This window comes from Amblyomma mixtum, chromosome 1 (assembly GCF_055824585.1).
Source record: "Amblyomma mixtum isolate Tamu chromosome 1, ASM5582458v1, whole genome shotgun sequence".
NCBI lineage: Eukaryota > Metazoa > Arthropoda > Arachnida > Ixodida > Ixodidae > Amblyomma > Amblyomma mixtum.
Genome location: NC_143012.1, coordinates 50,586,159 through 50,606,469, shown reverse-complemented (window position 1 = coordinate 50,606,469; position 20,311 = coordinate 50,586,159). Strand labels below are relative to the sequence as shown.

General features: G+C 47.3%; 1 protein-coding gene across 1 annotated transcript in view; it reads right to left on the bottom strand.

Moving 5' to 3' along the window:
- Positions 1-3,248: 3,248 nt before the first annotated feature.
- LOC149366304 (uncharacterized) overlaps positions 3,249-20,311 on the bottom strand; it is a 74,995-nt gene continuing 57,932 nt past the window's right edge. Inside the window, exons 5-6 of the mRNA XM_089570154.1 lie at positions 13,448-13,518; positions 3,249-3,480 (exon numbers count right to left, since the gene is read on the bottom strand). Coding sequence (XP_089426280.1) covers positions 3,249-3,480; positions 13,448-13,518 — 303 coding nt within the window. The remainder of the gene's footprint in view (positions 3,481-13,447; positions 13,519-20,311) is intronic.

Below are 20,311 nucleotides of genomic sequence, written 5' to 3'. Positions count from 1 at the left end.
AGGAGGCGGGTATCGCCATGGCAATGGCCAGCACCAAAGCAGTCACCATAATTAGCGACTCCAAAGTGACTATCAACAATTTTGCGCAGGGTATGATCTCCCAGGAGGCAGAACGAATATTAAGACATAAAGACTGGGACCAAAGAGAGGTGGAACTAATATGGGTGCCGGCACACTCAGGGAACAGGGGAAACGAGTTGGCTCACAGTATAGCTCGGGGTTATGTCAGCCGAGCAGTGAGCCGGGTTGAGTATCCAAATTTCACGAGAGATGCATTCATATCATTTCACGAATACACCAATCAGTTTAAACTGGAAAGGGGGATCTATCCGCCACCAGACAAAACGCTAGACAAAAGCCAGGAGGTAACGTGGTGTCGGCTCCAGACGCGAGCCTTCTTTAGCCCGTCGAGACTAGCATACATGTATCCAACACAATACAACGCTACTTGCAAACAATGCGGCGAGATACCCGGATATGACCACATTTTATGGAGCTGCAGAAAGGCGCCGCCATCGGCGGACCTACTACCAGTCCCTTCTCTAGAGCGGTGGGAGGCTATACTGGCCAGCTCAGACCAGTTGACGCAAGTCCGGGCCACTGAGTGGGCTCACAAGGTCGCCAAGAGCCATGGGCTCGAAGCCACTTAGTATAATGCCCACTAGGGCTCAGTGCTGACAGTAAACGTTTTCCAATCCAATCCACCGGAGGGCTGTCGTGATAGGAGCAGAGCTCTCCCTCTAAAAAGTTGCTGACGTTCAAACGCAAATGTTTTCGCATTTCTCCAATGCTGAAGACTGCAGTACTCTCCATTTTTTTTTAGTCACAGCTGTGCAGGAAGGTCACTGGCAATAACAGCACTCCACGTTACATGGTCACGTAATCGGAGGGGGGGACAGGGACTGGGGTATCTGTTACAGCCGGCGTCGTCGCTTCGGCGCACCGCGGTTGATGCGACGCGCGCCTGCTCTTGCACTCTTTCCTCTAATATCTTTGAACTCTCCTATATCTGCCCGGGGCAGCGGTTGTGGCTCAGCTCGAGCCAGTCGGCAGGGCCGTGCAATTTCCTTTTTATCCTTCTTTCAATCGCAACAACAACAACAAAACGAAAAGGCGCGTGACCCTTGCATGCATTCACACATGTTGGATGCTCGAATACAGCCATGGCCTGATATATGGCCTACACATACGCTGCCGACCGGCCACAGCAGTCGGTGTTTTCGACTGCGGATGCTTTAAAACCACACGGGCGCTTACCTGTTTTTTGGGATTGAGACAATTTTCCCAAAGAGTGTCAATGAGGGCCCTGCCAGGTGGGCCGTTTTTGTTGTCAAATCCGTTCCATACGACCCAGTGTACCTCCAGGTTCAACGCATCGTGGTACACTGCTTGGCGGCCAAGATTTATTAATCTTTTCGTAGACGCCACAGAGCGTTTCGGCCTGTCGTCCTGGAGGTCCATGTCGTCGATGCGCCCCTGTGCGAGAGTAATGCGGGAAATTAGTAAATAAACGGCATTCTCTTACAGATGAGAGAAGCCAACAGCCACAGAAACCAAAGAGCACAGGGGATTTTTTTTAAATTTATTTTTTGTGCTGTTGATCAAGTAAGAATATTACTGTCGCTTGAAGCTAATTGATTATAAAAGCAGAAGAAAAAACAACCACATGCCACCGGTGGGATCCGAGCCCACGACCTCCGAATTACGTAATTCGGAGGTCGTGGGTTCGGATCCCACCGGCGGCATGTGGTTGTTTTTTCTTCCGCTTTTCTAATCAATTAGCTTCAAGCGACAGTAATATTCTTACTTGATCAACAGCACAAAAAATAAATAAATTTTAAAAAAAATCCCCTGTGCTCCAACCACCGCTACAACCACCTAAACCATTTCATTAAAATATTTTCACCACTACAGACACACGCTCTCCCCTAACCTCTGAACCTAGCCCACCATCATTCCTCCTACCCCACTCCGGCATGCGCCCTATGTCCAGAACCATTCGCCTCTTCCCGCCTCCATTCTTTCCCACTGCCCGGCGGACCCTCCTCCGCGGGACCTAGAGAACCTCAAGACCTGGGAGACCCTGCTGCGCTCGGAGGACCTGGCCGTGCAGACCATCGCCACCGGCAGGGCTGCCAGTGTTATGGATCTGGAACATAAACACTTGAGTGCAGTGGGGTCGTGCGGGGACCCTAGGGGGTGGCCCGAATTCCTCTTCAAATAAGGTTTTTGTTTCTCTCTCTCTCTCTCTCTCGTCGACGAAACGGAAGATCTGCCTCAAATTGCTACACTGAAAGAGGCTGTTTAACGCTCTACCCTTTATAGCTAAGTAAAGCTCAATGAGTAGCTGTGCAATGGAAGAACCTATACATGTGCCATTCTTGAAGGAAAAGCGAACGTTTCTATTCTGCGAATGTGGCCCTCTTTAGAACATGACCTCTTTAGAAGGCGTGTAAAGCGCTGTGATACGATGGCCTTTGAAGAAGCCGCCGGTCATAACGAACATTCGCAAGAAATAAATGCCAGTTTCGTTGGACCCGGAATTCCTGGTTGTAAACTTCCACTCAACACGAACTTCGGATACAATGAGCAAAATATGCGCAGCCGCCAGGTTCGTTGTAAGTGAGCCCGACAGTATATTGAATTCATTCCGCTGCTTAGCTTGAAGCGAGGGCGAGTTTTTGCTCTGTAGCTATTGGTTTAACGCCAAGAATAGCTTTCCGGATAACGAGCCTGGAACAAAGCGCGCATTCGTGTTAAAGGGGTCCCAAGTACCTTTCAGTCTAACTGCACAGCCAGCTCAACTTGCTGAGTAGGTCTCCTGCCGCTGCATTTTCTCAAGTGAGGGCTTTTCTTCGTTGCCACACCACAAATCGAATTTGGCCAGATAGTTGGCGGCACGTTATAAATGCGTGTTTCTGTTAAAATAAATATTTATGTCAAGTCAGCTGTGCGATGGAAAATGTCTTTATCCTAAGGTCCTGGATTTTAATTTCGATACATAAACGCAAGGCGACGCTTTTGGACGGGCGGTGTGACCAGGCCGCTACCATTGGTTCAAAGCAAATCCTAACACCGTGGTTCGAATATTGGCAAGGTTCGTGCTGACAACGCACATGTATCAGTGTATGCAGCTGCCCCATAAGAACTGATTCCGTAAATGGAATGTCACCTAGTTGGGCAATGTGGTGCGAGAAAGTGGACGCTTTAGGGGTGAACGGGACTGGCCAACTGGACTGCCACCGCACTTACTTCGCTCCTAAGGAGGGCAGCTTCCAACTCACGTGCATCGTCTGGCCGTCCTTGAAGTAGATGTACACATAATGGTACGTGTTGGCCGGGAATCCCGCGAAGTTCATGTCGTTGTATCCATAATACCAACTATCTGCGTCACTATATGTGAGGGAATAAAGGCCCCACTTGGAATGCTTGGCCACGTAGCCGACCTCGTATTCTTTTTCTCCAACAACCAGACAAAACCTGCGGGTGAAAGAGAGAGATTTAAATGATTACAGGTGAGGTGTGCCTAATAGTTAAACTGGCATGCTACCCCAGATGAGGGTGAAGGCAGATGGCGAGGGCCACGGTTTTGATAAACGCCCTGCGATGGTTATGTGTGTTAGTGAGTGCGCGAGCCTTGTGCATGGACTGTGCAAAGGATACAGTCAGATGCGTCAGGGACGCCAGCCCTCATAAGGATGCCTGTAAATAAGGTCTCCAGCGAGAGCTCTACTCCTTAGGGTACAACTGTCATCAGCATCATTGTCGGAATTCGAAAGAATGTCACTACTGGACTAGATGGCCTGGGCAGTGTCCCTATTAAACATGTAGCATCGATTATAGCAATAGCACTCGCCTTTATAATCAATCAAATGATTGAAACTGGCATCTTTCCATCTGACCTTAAACAAGCGCGTATAACCCCGGTCCACAAAGGTTTTTTTTCCCGGTCCATATTTTCTAAGGTTTTTGAGGAGATTCATTATGCTCAACTTACAAATGTTCTTAATAAATACCATGCTATTAGCGATTTACAGCACGGTTTCAGAAAGGAAAAAAAATTCAAATGGCCTTACTACATATGAAGGATGAAATGATTAAAACAAGGATAACAAACAATTCTCTGTAGGCTTATTCAATGACCTGGGGAAAGCATTTGACAGTGTAAACCATAATATATTACTCTCAAAGTTGCAAGATTATGTCATACGTAGCGTTGCTCTTGATCTTATCAAACGTTATCTCGCATACAGAAAAGAGTGTGCAAAAGCTGACGACCTGAGGTCTTCGATTACAATGGTAAAACATGGCGTACCTCAGGAGTCGATTCTGGAGCCATTGTTGTGCATCTTGTATTAATGACATGGGCAATTTGCCTCTTTCAGTGAAACTGGTCATGTACGCTGATGACACAATTATGTTTTTCTATGCACAAACCGTAACTCATTTGACCGCTGTCATAAATAGTTCTTTGATCGAAATTGAAGAGTGGTTGCATAAACAGAGATTAACCTTGAACATTAAAAAGACTAAAAATATTATTTTTCAGCCTCATAGAAAAGCCCGCGGCACTGAGCCAGTCCTAAATTTTTAAGGTACTGCTTTGCAGCGCGTGAGATCAGAAAATTTTTTAGGTCTATGGTTCAAAGAAACCATGTCGTGGAACACGCATGTTAGCAAGGTGGCGATAGAATTAAGTAAAACAGTTGGCTGTCTCTATAAGCTGAGTGAACTACTTCCAGTGAGGCTCATAAAAGCAATATATTGTGCTATTTCTACTCTCGTCTTTCATAGTGCATCTTAGTTTGGGGTGTTTCAACCATCAAAAATTACTATAAACTGGAAGGACTGCAAAAAAAGGTGTTGCGAATTCATGAGAACTTGTATAGAAACCCTAGCCAGCTATCTACTGATCCTTTGTTTACTAAATATAACATGCTTAACGCAACTAAACAATATAACCCGTAATCGAATGGAAAGTTGGGAAAGTTGGCATCCGTCCATACAAGTAAGTAGATTAGAAGCGGTAGGGTTTCCAAAGGTGGTGATATCATAATCATAGGAGAAGCTGGTTCGGGCAGTGCGGGAAGATTTCTCGAGTGAAAAATTGGACAGAACAGATAAAAAATTTGCAGTTATTCTGTATGTGCACCGAACGGCTCATAATCTAAAAAAGGAGGCGGGCAGATTTGACGTGAATGTGGTGTTTTCTGCGCCACACAAGTGTGTGTGTGTGTGTGTTTGTGTGTGTGTGTGTGGGGGGGGGGGTAGTATGAACACGTGGTAGTATGAACACGTGATCATATGATCACGACCATTCGGTACCTGACCTTGAGCACTGACCTTGGCATTTGACTTCAGACCCTGGAGACCATGCTTAACAGAGCTTTCGCTCTAACCACTACATTGAAGCCACGCTGAACCCAAGTCATTTTTTCTTACTTGATGGGGATATACCTCAACACAATCTGCTACTTTTGTCGGCGGAAATAAAGTTTATCCTCCTCATCCTCTTACTTGACCCGCACGGCCACGACCTTCCCGTCCTTTTGGATTCTTTCCACCTGCTCCCCGGCCCCTCGCCAAACTATCTGCGTCTCCTGTATCGCCCGAATGCTTTACTACAAGCAACTCTGAGAGAAAGGCTCCTGCTGCAAACCTGACGCATTTGATTAGAGCCTCTCCACCTGAACACGCCATCGGACTACTGCGAACCAGTCGTTAGGTGTAACCGGCCCGCAGTAACTGCAGCGAATTTCTTCCTGCGATTACCCTTCCGCCGAATATGTGGCAAGTGTACAGCGAGCCTATATTTGCGTGCAGAGAGTTTGCATCAGTCGCGACTCAAATAATGCGCCTGTTTCCCTGAGCTGAAAATGCAGAAGGTCTGTTATAGTTAAGCCAGCAGTTCCTTGACGCAATTCAGCCGCCTGTTGCTATAGTTTATTGCGAGCCATTCCTTGCGTACATCTTGCATGTAGCCGTGTATATATACTTTAAGGCAACGCTCCGTACTGTGCTGAAAGCCAATCCTGCCTCACAACTGACTCTTTAGCCATGTACCAGGTCTTTCAGCGAGCACTTTCCAAAATTTTCAAAAATAGCTTTTTTGGGGTACAAATATGGCTTTTTCGGCATATTATTGCTAGCGCTTTCGAAAACATGCCGGCAAAAGAACCCCTGAATATCACGTAACTAGTGTAAGAAGCCAAATTATTCGAGCCTGAGCACCAAGGGTGAGCGAGTGGCTGACTGACGGCGTGCTTACAGAATATCCGTCCCATTTAACACTCCTTCCACTCCCCAAAAACATCCCTCCGCGTCATCGTGCAGCTCGCCGACGAACGGCGTTGCACAAACACCATCACGCAAATACCCATGCAGTCTACACGTCGACGCCTCAGAATGTACCAGTCATCAAGCCTATGCCTTGAGTTCAGTCTCTAGCAAACTCTACCTTGTAGTTTCTGGTTCAACCAAAGCTACATATTCACTAGGGGAGGAGGAAGCCGCAGTTGCCTCGGCAAACTCCTGAACCACTGCCTCAACCAAGGCGCTCGTCCTGTTGTCTTCTTTCTGTGTCTCCGTTTTGTTGTCGCCCCCATTTATATCATGATTCAAAAACAGCAATGCGCAATATTACACGAGGAAGGATTGGGACGCCTGCTTTCAAAATTCTAATTTCTATTGTACCCCCGACCAGCTCATACCAACTCGTACCCTGGGAATGAAGCAGCCCACAACACAACTCGAGCGCACGTCAACCGAGCAGGGCCAGCTACAGACCCACGCGAACGCCTGGTTACCTGCAACGAAATTTCCCTCCTTTATAAGGTGCAATGGCTCCAGTATCCAAACCGCGGTAAATCAATCTCTAAACTCGAACAGATTATCTGGCGAAAACTCCAATTCCGTATCTTTATATCCCTAGCTCACCTTGCCCTTATCCTCCCCGGCTTTTTCTCCCCTGAATGCACCCTCTGCGGGGAACCCAGAGCTGACTTTCACAAAATCCTATACATTTGCAAGGAGTTCCAAGCTCCCCCGAATGGCAAGCGGCCGATATAGAGCGACTGCAAGTCATTTCGCACCCGGCCGCACAAAGCAGCTTGTGGGTTGGTCTCTGAGAGCCGCTGAAAGCCACAAGGTCCCGGCCATCATACGCGATATCGTACTGACCAGTCAGTAGGCTGAAGTCATATGGACCAATAATCAATAAACATTTTTACCCCCATCACCACACGACACGACTTTGTGGAAATCAGATGCGGCCAAACGTCGCGAAACCATCAACGTACCCGCTATACCGGGTGTTTCACCTCAGATGTTCTGCAAGTCTTAAAATGCGCTTTTTGAGCGGGTAAATTGGTAAATATGTTTTGAGGAAAAAGAATAACGCAGAAACTGTCTCATATATCTCGGTAGACACCCGTTCGTTGAGTGATTAATAATAAGAAAGGGGGGCGGGGGGGTTAGGCGAAAAGTGGGTGGATGCGGAGCGCTGTAACTGTCTCCGCTGAAGGGATAACGCTAAGGACGGTACGTAGTAACTGTCGCACATATCTCGGTGGACACCTAAACCGCGCCGTAAGGGCAGAAATAAAGGATAGAGGGAAAGAAGAAACGACGAGGTGCCGTAGTGGAGGTCTCCGCAATACTTTCGACTACGTGAGGATTTTTAACGTGCACTGACATCACACAGCACACCGGTACCATTTGCGTTTCGCCGCCATCGACACGCAGCCACCACGGTCGGGTTCACACTAGGGCACTCTGGCACAGTAGCCGAGCGCGCTAACCACTGAGCCACCACAATGGGTGAAAAAAAATGCTTTTTTGGGGCATTGCGCTGTCATCGGTGTAGCACAATAGCACGGCTGAGACTTCTTAACTAATACGGTGGTTACTGAATTTCAGTTGTTAACTGCAACTAATATTGCTATTCTCCTCCATCAAACATGGTGACAACCATCAAACATGGTGACGTCAGGGTGCTGAGTTTTCTTCTTTTCGTCCCAGAACAGACGCGCATGCCCATATACTTCAGACGAAAACGAGCTTGCTCAGCCCCCTGACGACAGGTGATTGATTCTTCTTTCATATATATTCCTTGTAACCGTTCATATAAAATCAGTTTAAAGATTGCGCCCTCTCTGTTTGCGTGGTTTTTGCGTCCAGTATTGTTCGTTCCCATATGTGGCGCACTAATGATGTTAAGGTTTAGGTTTATTGGGGTTTAACGCCCCAAAGCAACTCAGGCTATGAGGGACGCCGCAGTGAAGGTCTCCGGAAATTTCGACCATCTGGTGTTCTTGAACGTGCTCTGACATCTCGCAATACACGGGCCTCTAGAATTTTGGCTTCATCGAAATTCGACCACCGCGGCCAGGATCGAACCTGCGTCTTTCGGGTCAACAGCCAAGAGCCGTAACCACTGAGTCACCGCGGCGGAGTACTAATGAAGTTATATACGGACCAACTAGGCCCATTTTCAGCATACAGTCTAAAATTTAATGCTGACATACTCATTACTGTGGCCGGCACGCCTCTCGGTAAATAAAGATACAACAGAAACTATTAAAAAGCAAACTGCTCAGTATTAATTAACCAGCGTACAAGTTAGTTCGACTTACCAGAACCCTGGTGCGCTAAACAGCTGATAGTTATACGCCGAAAAAAGTCCCCTTTCATCTGAAAAGGCTCTTTTCGAAAATTTCAGGGCGCCTTAGATACAACATCCGGTATAGCTGGCTGTGTAAGACAACTGCAGAAGCCCAAGCAGCACTGGTTATCGGCCCAGTATTGCAAATGGATACTCTCGCTCGGGCCCTTGGTAGGAGCCACCCTTGCCAATGAGTTTACTGTATTGGGCCAGTTACCTGTGCCAGTTGGGAAGGCTTATCAACCTTGAAGATGCAGCGTTCAGCACTCACCTTTCATTTTTTACGCGGCAGTACACAAGGAAGGCGACACAGAGTCCGGGAAAACATCGCCGTGTTGGGGGTACTCTCTCCACATTTGTGCCCACAAATGGCTTCTGCCAGGAGAGGTGAGCCGACGAGAAAAAAAGAATAACGCTCAATGAAGCGTCGTTTAGCAGGTGAACAACGCTTAGCGCGTGTATCACTTTCGACTCAACGAACAGGAATCATTTTATCTTTATTCATTATTCTTTATTCGTACAATACCCGCAGCGCTACTAGCCATTACAGCGGGGGGCACAATCATAAAACAAGTCCCCAGTTTTGCGGCAAATTACATCTTTCGGTAGTACGTTCAAATCGTTTATGATACGCGGAATAAATGGTTTTAAACAGCTCAGCCCAACATTGCCATGGACGAATCTTCATTTTATGGTAATTTCGAGAAGCAACATAATGCGGTTGCTCTAAGTAATTTAAAGCAGTGATTCCCGTTTGATTGTGACAGAATGGCAGTGGCTTAGCACAGCTAGGCCAGGGTATACTAAGCGAAAGCAGTTGCGTCTAATGGCATTTCGGCTGGCGAAGCGAGTGAAGGCGAGCGCAGCGACGAGGCAAGCTGTTTGACGTCATGCCAAACAGCGGCGGCGGCTCCGTGGTGAGGCGCGCGGTGTGACGTCATGCCAGATGGTGCGGCGAGCGCGCGGCCTCCACCAGCTGCCGCGGTTGATAGGCATTGGTTCAAGGTCGGTCTCTGTGCCTGCTCGGAGCACCGCCACACGTAAATCTCAAGTTCGTGGCCAATGTAGCTTTTGCTACAAAATACTGTAGAACATTTTCAGTGTCAGATTTTGTACCGTGAACTACACTGGCCGCGGTTGAGCAATTTCGCGTGGCTCCTGGAGAGCCGTGCTGCGCATGCGCGAGGAGCAAGTGACGTCACTACGCACAGTTGGCGTGCCTCGCTGCGCGCGCTCGCCTTCCTTTCCGTGTAAAACGTTGACAATATCAATGCCAATGAACACAATGAACGCCGACGGCCTATGGCTTCAGCGCCGCGTTTCTGGCACGACCTAGTCAATGCCTGCAGCTCACATCCCTTTCTCTCATAACCTCACGTAGCTATAGGCACGATTCCGGCGTCCACTGACCCAGAGAGTCATTATGCGCACTTCTTTTCCTTAAAATGATCGGAGTGTAAAACGTTGTCAACGCCAATGAATATAACGAACGCCGACAGCCTATGGCTTCAGCGCCAGGTTTACCTGCCACTACCGCCACTTAGCTTCAAGCACTGTTGAGGTGTCCGCTATTTATGTGCATGGTAATCGAGTCTTGAGTGTTCACGAGCGCCACCGTCATCCATAGCGGCAACGAAGTAATTCCTGTGTTACCTCGGTTGCCGCGTAGGAGCATGATCAATTGATGTGGGCGGAAAGAGTTTGCGAGAGCTCTCATAACCTACCCATGGCATTAAGACTGCCAGGTTCGAGGGCATGGTTAAACTATTAACCAGACAAGTGAAGAGAAAAGAGGTTCTACAGCCACTATAGCAAAGAAGCATACCGGATGTTTTTGTTAATTTGAGGTGCTAAACAGTTAAAAAAATAGTGTAATTAGCTCATCGCTTAGAGCTAATTTATAAGAAAGGAGGTGAATAGATAACCACATGCCGCCGGTGGGTGGGCAGTTTTTAAGGTTGTAGCGTCTCTCACTTAAGCATTTGATCAGCGCATGTGTTGTGTTGGATAGGAGAAGATTCTCGACCATTGTGAGTTTGGAGACTTCTCTCCCAACTTAATGTGTGGGATTTTTCGCGGCCATGAGTATAGGAATTGATCTGAAAACAAGCTTTTTGAGTGAGTTTAGCGGTAGGGGTGTAGCCGGAACTAGAAGAGAACCGAAAATCGGAACTAAAGCCATATTTCATCCATGAACCTCTTCCAAACCGGTCCCATATTTTCGCTGACTTTCTTTCTCTCTCTCGACCCCGAATTTTCTCTTTGCAGACCATTAACATTACTTTAGTTTTCTCACGTTAGTTTTTAGTTTCAACGTTCAAATTCTAATGCCAGGTTTGTCGAGGATAAGCTGCAAGGCTTTCCTTAGTTTGGTTTATGAGGGTTTAACGTCGCAAAGCGACTTAGGCGATGAGGACGCCGTAGTGAAGGGGTTCTGAAATTTCGAACACCTGGGATTCTTTAACGTGCACTGACAACCCACAATACACGGGCCTCTAGAAAATCGCCTTCATCGAAATTCAGCCGCCGCGGCCGGGATCGAACCCGCGTCCTTCGGGTCAGCAGCCGAGCGCTGTAACCAGTGAGCCACCGCGGCGGGGCTTAACACGCATAAGAAAAAAGGGGAGTTTACTAAGTTGTCTTCCAGTAGCTCTATTTATAACTTTTTTTAATAAAACTCGGTGAGCACCTGTTGTAAGGTTGAGGTGAAAAGCACAGGCAGATTGTCCCTTTGCCTGACGTGCTCTATGAAGAGTGTTTAATCACTTTTACTGTTGAAGGTTCAGGTCATTTATGCCTGCGTCAATCTTAATATACCAGGTGCTTCACGGAAGACAAGAAATTCCAAAAATAGGTCTTCTGGAGTGAAAATTAGGCTTTTGGCGCCATTGCGCTACCAATGTTAGCGGATGCCAGAAAACCTGTGGATCGTCTTAAGTGGAAAGCTGGGTAACTAATTTTTAATGACTAACTTTTTAACTATTAGAGTAAGGCGCTTAGTTGTAATTAGCGATTTGCAGCCGATCGTCAGTAATAGCCGTAGCGGTTCTTAGAATTTCGAAAATGCGATGATCCTGGGCGCTGTTCCTCAACACAATTTGGCGACGACGTGCCAAAATACTTGCGCCTTCTAAAGTCATACAGGTCTCGACCGCGGTGATCGAATTTCGAAGGGGACGAAATTCTAGAGGCCCATGTATTTTGTGATGACAGTGCACGTTGAAGATCCCCAGGTGGGCGAAATTTCTGGAGCCCTTCACAACGGCGTCCCCATAGCCTAAGTCGCTTTGGGACGTTCAACTCCCATAAACCGTAAACAATAAAAACACGCAAGGAAAACAACCTTTCCAGTGCATGTAACTAGTAAAAAAAAACTGCAATATACATTTGTATAGGGAAATTATATTTCATTGGACATATATTTACGCAAGAAATTTAATTAATCCTATATTTTAAAAGCTTGAGGAGTTCCCATATAACGAGCCAGTTGTTTTACTGAGAGCTGTTGGATATTATTCCACGTAATTATAAAGCACTAGAAAAAACAAAATGTTAAACATTACAATAGTCGAAAATAACTGAAGAATGGAGTGAAACTCCGCGTACTACCAGGGCCGCCGAAACTGATTTCTCTGTCGCAAACTGAAGACCTTCGTTAAAGACTTTGTTGTTACCAAACAAGATGTTGGGCACGAGTTGTGCTGCATTGTCGTTTTGTTCTATGCAAGCCACAGGAATGCAAAATCACATTTGAAAATCTCATTTTATCTTCTGCCGCAACTGGTCAGCTAAGAAATACAGGAAGTTGTGGACCGCGGCCAATGTTACGAAGTGCAGTTTTCTTAGCTTATATCATAATGTATTTGTGCATGGAAAATAGCCAGGAGAAGCCGTCAAGATCTGCTCGAACTGAATGACGGGCGTTAAGAGCAATGAACACGTTTGTCCCGTGTTCTTAAAGGTGCACTGAAGAGGAATTTGAACTCGTCTTTTTGCCGCAGGAATTCGATCTACGCCTACCGCGCATTCTTAGAAACTTCGAGTTTTTGCCCTGTTAGGCTGATTTCCCTAATTTAAATCGGATTATCGTCGGCTCCCATCTGTGTTTTAATTCCTCGAAGACAATGGGAGGAGTCGATCAACGCATGGAGTACCGTTCAGACAGTCACATGGCGGCTTTGCTACCGCTTTTATTTTGTTTTTGTTTTTTTATGTTTCCGTGCAAATATAGATCTAGTCAGAGACTACACAGCTGCAAATTAGGCTCACGGAAATATAAGTACGCGTGGACTCTTTGCTTTCGCCGATCACTACACATCACTCCGCCGATGGCAGGGCGGCAAGCCGCCAAGGGACTTTTTGAAAAGTTGGTTTATTCCTCCCACGTCTGCGAGGAATATAAAAAAAAGCGGGAGCTGGGACCTTTAATCGGGTTTACGCTAGGGAAATCGGCCGTACAGTGCTGATTAGAAGTTTCTGAGAACGCTCGGAACGTGTAGATCGAGTTCCGGCGGTAAAAATACGAGTTCAGATTCATCTTCAGTGCAGCTTTAATGCCGGACGTCCATGCCTCGCCAATCTTCACAGTTATTCAAAAATTCCTTCAGCCAGCCTCAACAATATATTTTTTTCTAAATTAAGGTGTAGGTTGAAACATATGGTTGAATACTGCCAGTGAATATTTGTACCAGAAATAAACCGACAGCCATCGTCCGCAGAAGTGAAGAAAACGTTCAGTATTAAGGAAATCCGGCTGCCTATTTCGACGTCATCTAGACGCCTCACATTGTGGTGTGCAGTAGAGACAGCCGTGTTGGGGCACCTTGGCCCTCACTGTGGCCCCGCGTTCGGGCTGCCTGTAATGACCAGTATAACACACACCCTCATGTTTCGGCCAACTTACGTTGAAGATAAGGTGAAACCCTTCTGCGTTCATGAGCTGAGAGCGGCGTTCGAGTGTTTTCAGGTCCATTTTAGCTGGAAGGCGCTCGCTGAAATATTGTGACATATCTCCTCCTGTCGATAAAGCAGCTGGTCCTTGGTCTGTCTAGGTGTGGAGGAAGAATAGCAAGGCGTAAACAATGCGTTCGTCATCTCGTGCGTAAGAACACATTAAGAACATATTTGTAAGCCAAGTGATTGCTGTATTCCTGTACGAATTTTTCAAAAATTATATTGGGTTATACCATTTCCCCTTTATATGCCTGTTTGCTCATGCATTACAACATTTACATCAATGCAATTCTGCGAATTCTTTCGTCATTGTATTAGGTATTTTTTATACGAGCCTCTCTGGCAGCTTTACTTTGGTACATCCTTCTGCACCATTTTACAAAGGAATAATCTTCTGGAGCACATTTCGCATCAAAAATTTTCTTAAGTGAAATCTCTTCGTCACTGTCAGAGTACTGCAGCAGATGCTTCATATAGGTTTGGCGCCTTAAGAAGCTTTAATACTTAAGAAGCTGAAGCCTACCTGTCTTAATACGTCAAACATTGTTAAGTAAAAATTTTGAATATTGATGGTAATGTCTTTTGAAAATATTGAAGTAATGGTCGAGTTCTCTAAATTGTAGCAAAATCTTTCTACAGCAAAAACGCTAATAGCAAAATAATTCAAGCCTGCCGACGCTACATAGCAAATACATTTTTACGTGGCGTCCAGCCGAACAATGAGACGAGATTAGTGATGGCTTTGAGATCATTTAATGGCGGCTAGCCTAGCGCGAGCGCTCCGACCCGCGCCGCTGCCAGCTTCGTTTTCTTCGTCACATTACCCAGAGCCTTTTGAGATAAACCTTGACGAGTGTTTTTTTTTTTCCTTTCTACATCTGCACCAAATCATGGCCAATTTCCCATCCCCACCACTTCCCCGTAAGTATATGTCATCATTTTTGAGGCAAAAACAACTACCCGGGGCCTCCGAGCGATAGCCCCGATATTAAATAGAACACAGCGATGATAGAACGCTTGAAACGATGATAGGCTTCTGGCAGAACACATATGACAAAGTGAGGAAGTTCTGGCCGCCAGGATGAGAGATATCAGCAAATGAGTCCCGGTCCATAAAGCTTCCGGGCCGCAGGTTGTCAGAAGCCGACAGCCATGGTTCTAAGACGCGCCGAACGGCCGCGGTAGGAAGACTGTGTATTCACTTGTCAGTTGCGTCTCGGGCCCAGACAGGACGGTTGTCGGGTCGGTCCTGGCGTCGGTTTCACTTCGTCGTGTCGGGTGATGAGGTGGGGGGACGGGGCGGGGGAAGCAACGGCGAGGTCAGTTCGGTTCTGATAGGGTCTGACAGGCTAGAGCACTGCCAAGTGACGCAGGTGAAGAACTCACGGCCACGGCTGACACAGGACGTCGAAGCTCCAGGACCAGGATGCCGATGATTCCCCAGCACCTCACAGCCAATGCTACGTGGCAGCCAGCCGAAGAACGAGGCAAGATTACTGATGGCAATGGGATGCTTTAATGACCGCTGTCCACGCGCGAGCGCTCCGGGCCACGCCGCGGCCAGCTTCGTCTTCTTCGTCACAATATTTATTATTATAGTGAAATATTACACTGCATAATAAAACTGTGTTCATGAACGGCGGCCGTGTCTTCGCCGTCGGGTGACGCAAGTTCAGCGGCCTTAACGCGACACGAGGGGCGTTGAAAATGTAGTACATTTACGGGGGAACAGTTGTCCCAGTAGAAGATTTTTAATTATTAGAAAGGCGCGCCATCAAAATTGAAAATTGAAGGAAAAAATTCGCTGTGGCTTAGCTTGGTTAAGTCCGGTAATTGCGAAAGCAATGTCCGTACCTACGCCATGGTACAGCTGGTAGTATAGCTGGTGGTGGTGCTTGTGGTTTGACTTGTGGTGACGCATCGGTTATACTGTCCAATCCAATCCAAACCAAACCAATCCAGTCCAATCCAATCCATTCCATTCCAATGCATTCCCATCCAATCCAATTCCATCCACTCCAATCCACTCCAATCCAATTCACTCCTGTCTAATCCAATCCAATCCAATGTAATGTACTCTAATCTAATGTAATCTAATCTATTCTAATCCAGTCGAATCCAATCCAGTCCAGTCCAGTCCAATCCAGTCCAACCCAATCTAATCTAATCCAATCCAATCTAATGCAATCGAGGTCAAATCAAGGTCAGTGGTGGTCACCGCCGCGGCACGGCTAAGGCGTGAAAGTGCAAGTAGTATTGCTTTCGCAATAAAAATGAAGGGTACACTCAGGCTCTGTCCTAATGGTATAACGTGATAGTTTTCTTGAGTTAACGCCCATATATGCAGGTGATTTTCGACTTTACGTTCATAGATCTCTGGGAATCCTCATGCCACTTATGGCGCAGTGGTGCAGCGGTCAAGCAGCGGGCCTGCGAGGAAAGGTGCTGCTATCAGTGGGGCTTGTGCTACCCGGGTTGTTCCTCCTGGGACTTTCCGCGAGCAGTCATTAAGTTAACTGCCAGCTGCCACGGTGGTTAGTTAGCTTACAATCTGATAGACAGGTTTTGAGGACGCCACAATGTCATGTGACTTAGGTTGCTCAACCAGGTGCCTTCTTCGGGAATTCTTTGCTCACAACGACGACGCTGACAGCCGATTTTTTGGCCAGCGGGAGCCTTAACGCTGTTGCATTTAAAAGCTGACATGGTGGTCGTCACTGTATGAAGCGAAATTCAAGCGACCACTGCTCCCAATGGTGAATAAAGAATCGTTTATTCATTGCTATTTTTCTTATGAAGTAAACTTTCCGTGACGCTTGACTGATGTAACACTGTGTCAGTCATCCGTCACTGTGTCAGTCATTCACTGTGTCAGTCATCCGTCATCACCCGTCATCACCCGTCAGGGTGATGACTCACAGTGGTTCAAACGGGAAGTCACTATATGCGGGCCAGTCATTTTTGCGGCTTGCAGTGGCATCATGCGTGACGACACTGAATTCTGCCCAATCAATGTGATAACACCACAGCTGTGGAAAGTGTGCCTTTAACAGATGGCGTTGTAAAATCGATGGTGTGAAATGCGAAAAAATTGGCTGAAGGCTTAGCTTGGTTAAGCCTGGCTGATTGCCAAAGCAATAACACCTGGCTGCGCTTGGTTGTGCTGGTAGTTTCGTTTCTCGAATTCACGCGTAGCAGACTCGAACTCGCCAACTCTTATCTCTTGTTCTTCACGTCGCTGAGCCACGATGTCGTCGTCTCGAATCACCACAATGCTCTGCTCTTTCTTCTTGGCTGTATACTGCGCTCTTCTTTTAGCAAGCCGCTCTACTTTGTGTTCCGGCGTTTCTCCCGCACGGCGTTTTCTTCTCTTCTGATTAAGTCGCTCCGCATTGCTCATAGATTCTTCTTCGGCATTAAGTAAAATCAATTAAAGTAATTTATTTATTTAATTGTTGTAATTTAATTACTTAATTAAAATAAATTAAATTAAATGCATTAATTAATCAAAAGAGGAGAGCTGGGTGTCCAACTCGTCTCATCGATGGAGGCTCATTACATTATAATTGAATTAAATCAAGCAATTAATTGAATAAATAAAATAATGAGCGTCCATCGATAAGACGAGTTGGGCCCCCAGCTCTCCTCTTGTCGTGACGTCACGCAGTCACGTGGCAGCGCACCGCAGCTGCGGCGGAGCGAAGGATGAGCCTCCATCGATGAGGCGAGTTGGGCCCCCAGCTCTCCTCTTTTCGTGACGTCACGCGGTCACGTGGTTGCGCGCCGCAGCTGCGCCGGAGCGAAGGATGAACCTCCATCGATGGCAGAAAAGTGAAAGCAGTATTGCTTTCGCAATAAAAAGAATAGATAGGAAACGCAGGCCACAGTTCCTGCCCAAAGGAGTGCCTCGCCCAAGTTTCGATGGAGGTGCAACGCAAGCGGCTCCCATGTCAGTGTACGTTAAAGATCCCCAGGTGGTCGAAATTATTCCAGAGACGTCCATTACGGCACCTATTTCTCTCTTCTTTCAGTCCTACCTTCCCTCCATTCCCTAACGGCGCCCTTCAGGTGTCCGCCAAGGTATACATGCACAAATTCTTTATTTCTCCAAAAGAGAAATAAAGAATATGTGAGGCAGATACTGCGGCACTTCCTTTCCTCAAAAACAAATCAAGGTTGCGGAGGCTCCATTAGCTGCTGCTACTAAACCTGGTCTCATAGGTCCCGGCTTCTTTGGAAGTTGTGCGACAGCAACAGCCCACTGCGGACGTGGCGCGGTGTCACTGCTACAGAGAAGAGCCAGAATCTTCTCTGGAATTTCTGCGCATGCATGCTGGAGCACCGCGGTTTAAGCGCTTGTCTGCATTTACCGCTGGCTGCCTGCGCTTTCTTAATATTCACAGTGAGGCTGCGCCGCTTTTGCAAGTAAATGTATTTTTTGTAGCGAGAGCTATACTATGCTCCTCAGTCGAGGATTTCACCAAGAGCCTGGAAGGCTGATAGTGCGCATGCGTGAAACCCGAGGAGCAGCAGGTGCGCGGTGAGTGACGTCAGCGTTCGCCGCCTCCGCCGCCCGAGGAGCCGCGCTGGTCCGACTACGCCCGCCGGCGCCACGCGTGAATTCGCATGCGCGGCCACCGGAGAGGAGCAGCAGGTGCGCGCCGTGTGACGTCAGACGCTCATCCGCGGCCGCGTGTTGATAAACTGCGTTTGTGCGTCTGTGTGCATAAAAATTTGCACTGCCTTATCTAAGCTATGCCCGGATATACGTAGCAAGCGCTAGAGTTCCCCGCTGTTTACGCACGTTTCGAGCTTGTGACTATAATGTTAAGAATTGAAGAAGTATCCGAAGAATTGATCTTCTCCTGACAATACAACCGCATTGCAGCGGCTGGAGTCGCCGGTTCTTCACCAATACGAAGCGATTGTGATACACCGAGTCGTTTCACCTCAGCTTTCATACACACAGCCGCATATACGCAGTTTATCCACACGACCGCACAAGAGGCCGCGGCGGCGGCAGAGCTCAGACGTCATGCGGCGAGCACCTGCTGCTCTTGCTCCGGTTTCGCGCATGCGCACTATCGGCGTTCCAGGCTCTTGGCGAATTTCTCGACTGGGATTGAAGCTCTCGCTAAAAAAGCTGAGGTGATACGATTAGGTGTATCACAATCGCTTCGTATGGGTGGCGAAAAGTAGACTCCAGCCGCCGCTATGCGGCGGTATCGTCAGGAGAAGATGAATTCTCCGGATACTTCTTCAATTCTTAACGCTATAGTCACTACAACAAGCTCGGCAACATGCGTAACCAGGAGGGAACTGTAGCTCTCGGTACGTACATCCTGCCATAGCTGAGCTGATCCACTGCAAGATGTTTTTTTTATCATATCTGACGCAGATCAACCGATTCTATTATAATTCTAAAAACTGGTGAGTATATTTCTTACGGTTGGTTGCACACCTTTCAATAGCTAAGGAATGCAACAGTAATGGATCATAAGTTAAATATTCAATATGAGTTGACTAGCCTGGTATTCAGCACGCTGTAGCTACAATTTGATGTACTTCACGGGTGGCAATTCTATGCCGAAAAACGCTTTTCTACTCAGAATGACTCATTGTAATTATTTTGTAAAGCCCTACGTGAAGCACCCTGTATAGCGGGTGCGACAATTCCAGTGGGATGGCTTTCGGACCTTTTTGGACGGCTCGCGAGTAATTACAAACACAAACCGCATATCTGTGGAAGCCTCTTAGGGCGCGCTTCTTGACCCCGTTTTGCAATGCAGTAATATTCGGCGCCCAGTACTTACGTGTGCTCTCCGACCCGAAGCGGGAGTTGAGAAGACAGCGCTGCGTCCTCTCTCGTCGAAGCTCAGGAACGGTGTGCGCAGATGGAGGGCCACAATCGCATGAATAGAGCGCGGCTGATTAAGTAGAGCCGTCAAAGCCTGCAACTGCGCCTCCAGAAGTCTGGCGCCACCGCGGGAAGGCATGCGAGGCAATGGGCTATGTGCAGCCAAAATACTAGAAGCAAGGCTCCCTGCCTGCTATCATTGAAAGCGAGTGATGTAGGAGTCCTGTCACTGCCATATTTCTTACAACCCTTCTGCTGCTTCACCCCGGTTTCTAGAATATTCTACACTTGGCAGAAAAATGAAACGCTCGTGTTCCTGAAAACGTGAAAAGTGCAGAAGTGTTGTTAACAGGGATGTGCGAATAACACTTTCACAAAACCGATTAAAAATGAAAAAATGAAGGGCACACTTAAGCTCCTACTTAAGAGTATGACGCGATACCAATATGGGTTAATTCCCATATGTGAAAAATTTCGTACTCTACATTCATACAGATCCCTGGGAGTCCTCATACCCCTCCCGGCGCAGTGGTGCAGCGGTTAAGCGATGCTCCACTGACCAGTGATTGCTTCCTAGCTCTCAGCGCTGGGCCTTGTGCGGTCCAGGTGACTGGACCCGGGCGATCAGTCATTAATTTAAGTACCACATGCCACGGTGGGCACTTTGCTGGTTATCTGGTTGGCAGGCTGTGTGTGTTGTACACACGGCGATATCCGGCATTACCTAGCAGAGCTATTGAAGCTATTGCTTCAATAGTAAACTTCGATGCAGCGTCGAATACGAGTAGAGAAGCTAAACACCGCATCAAACACGAACTGATCAATCATATGACTACTCA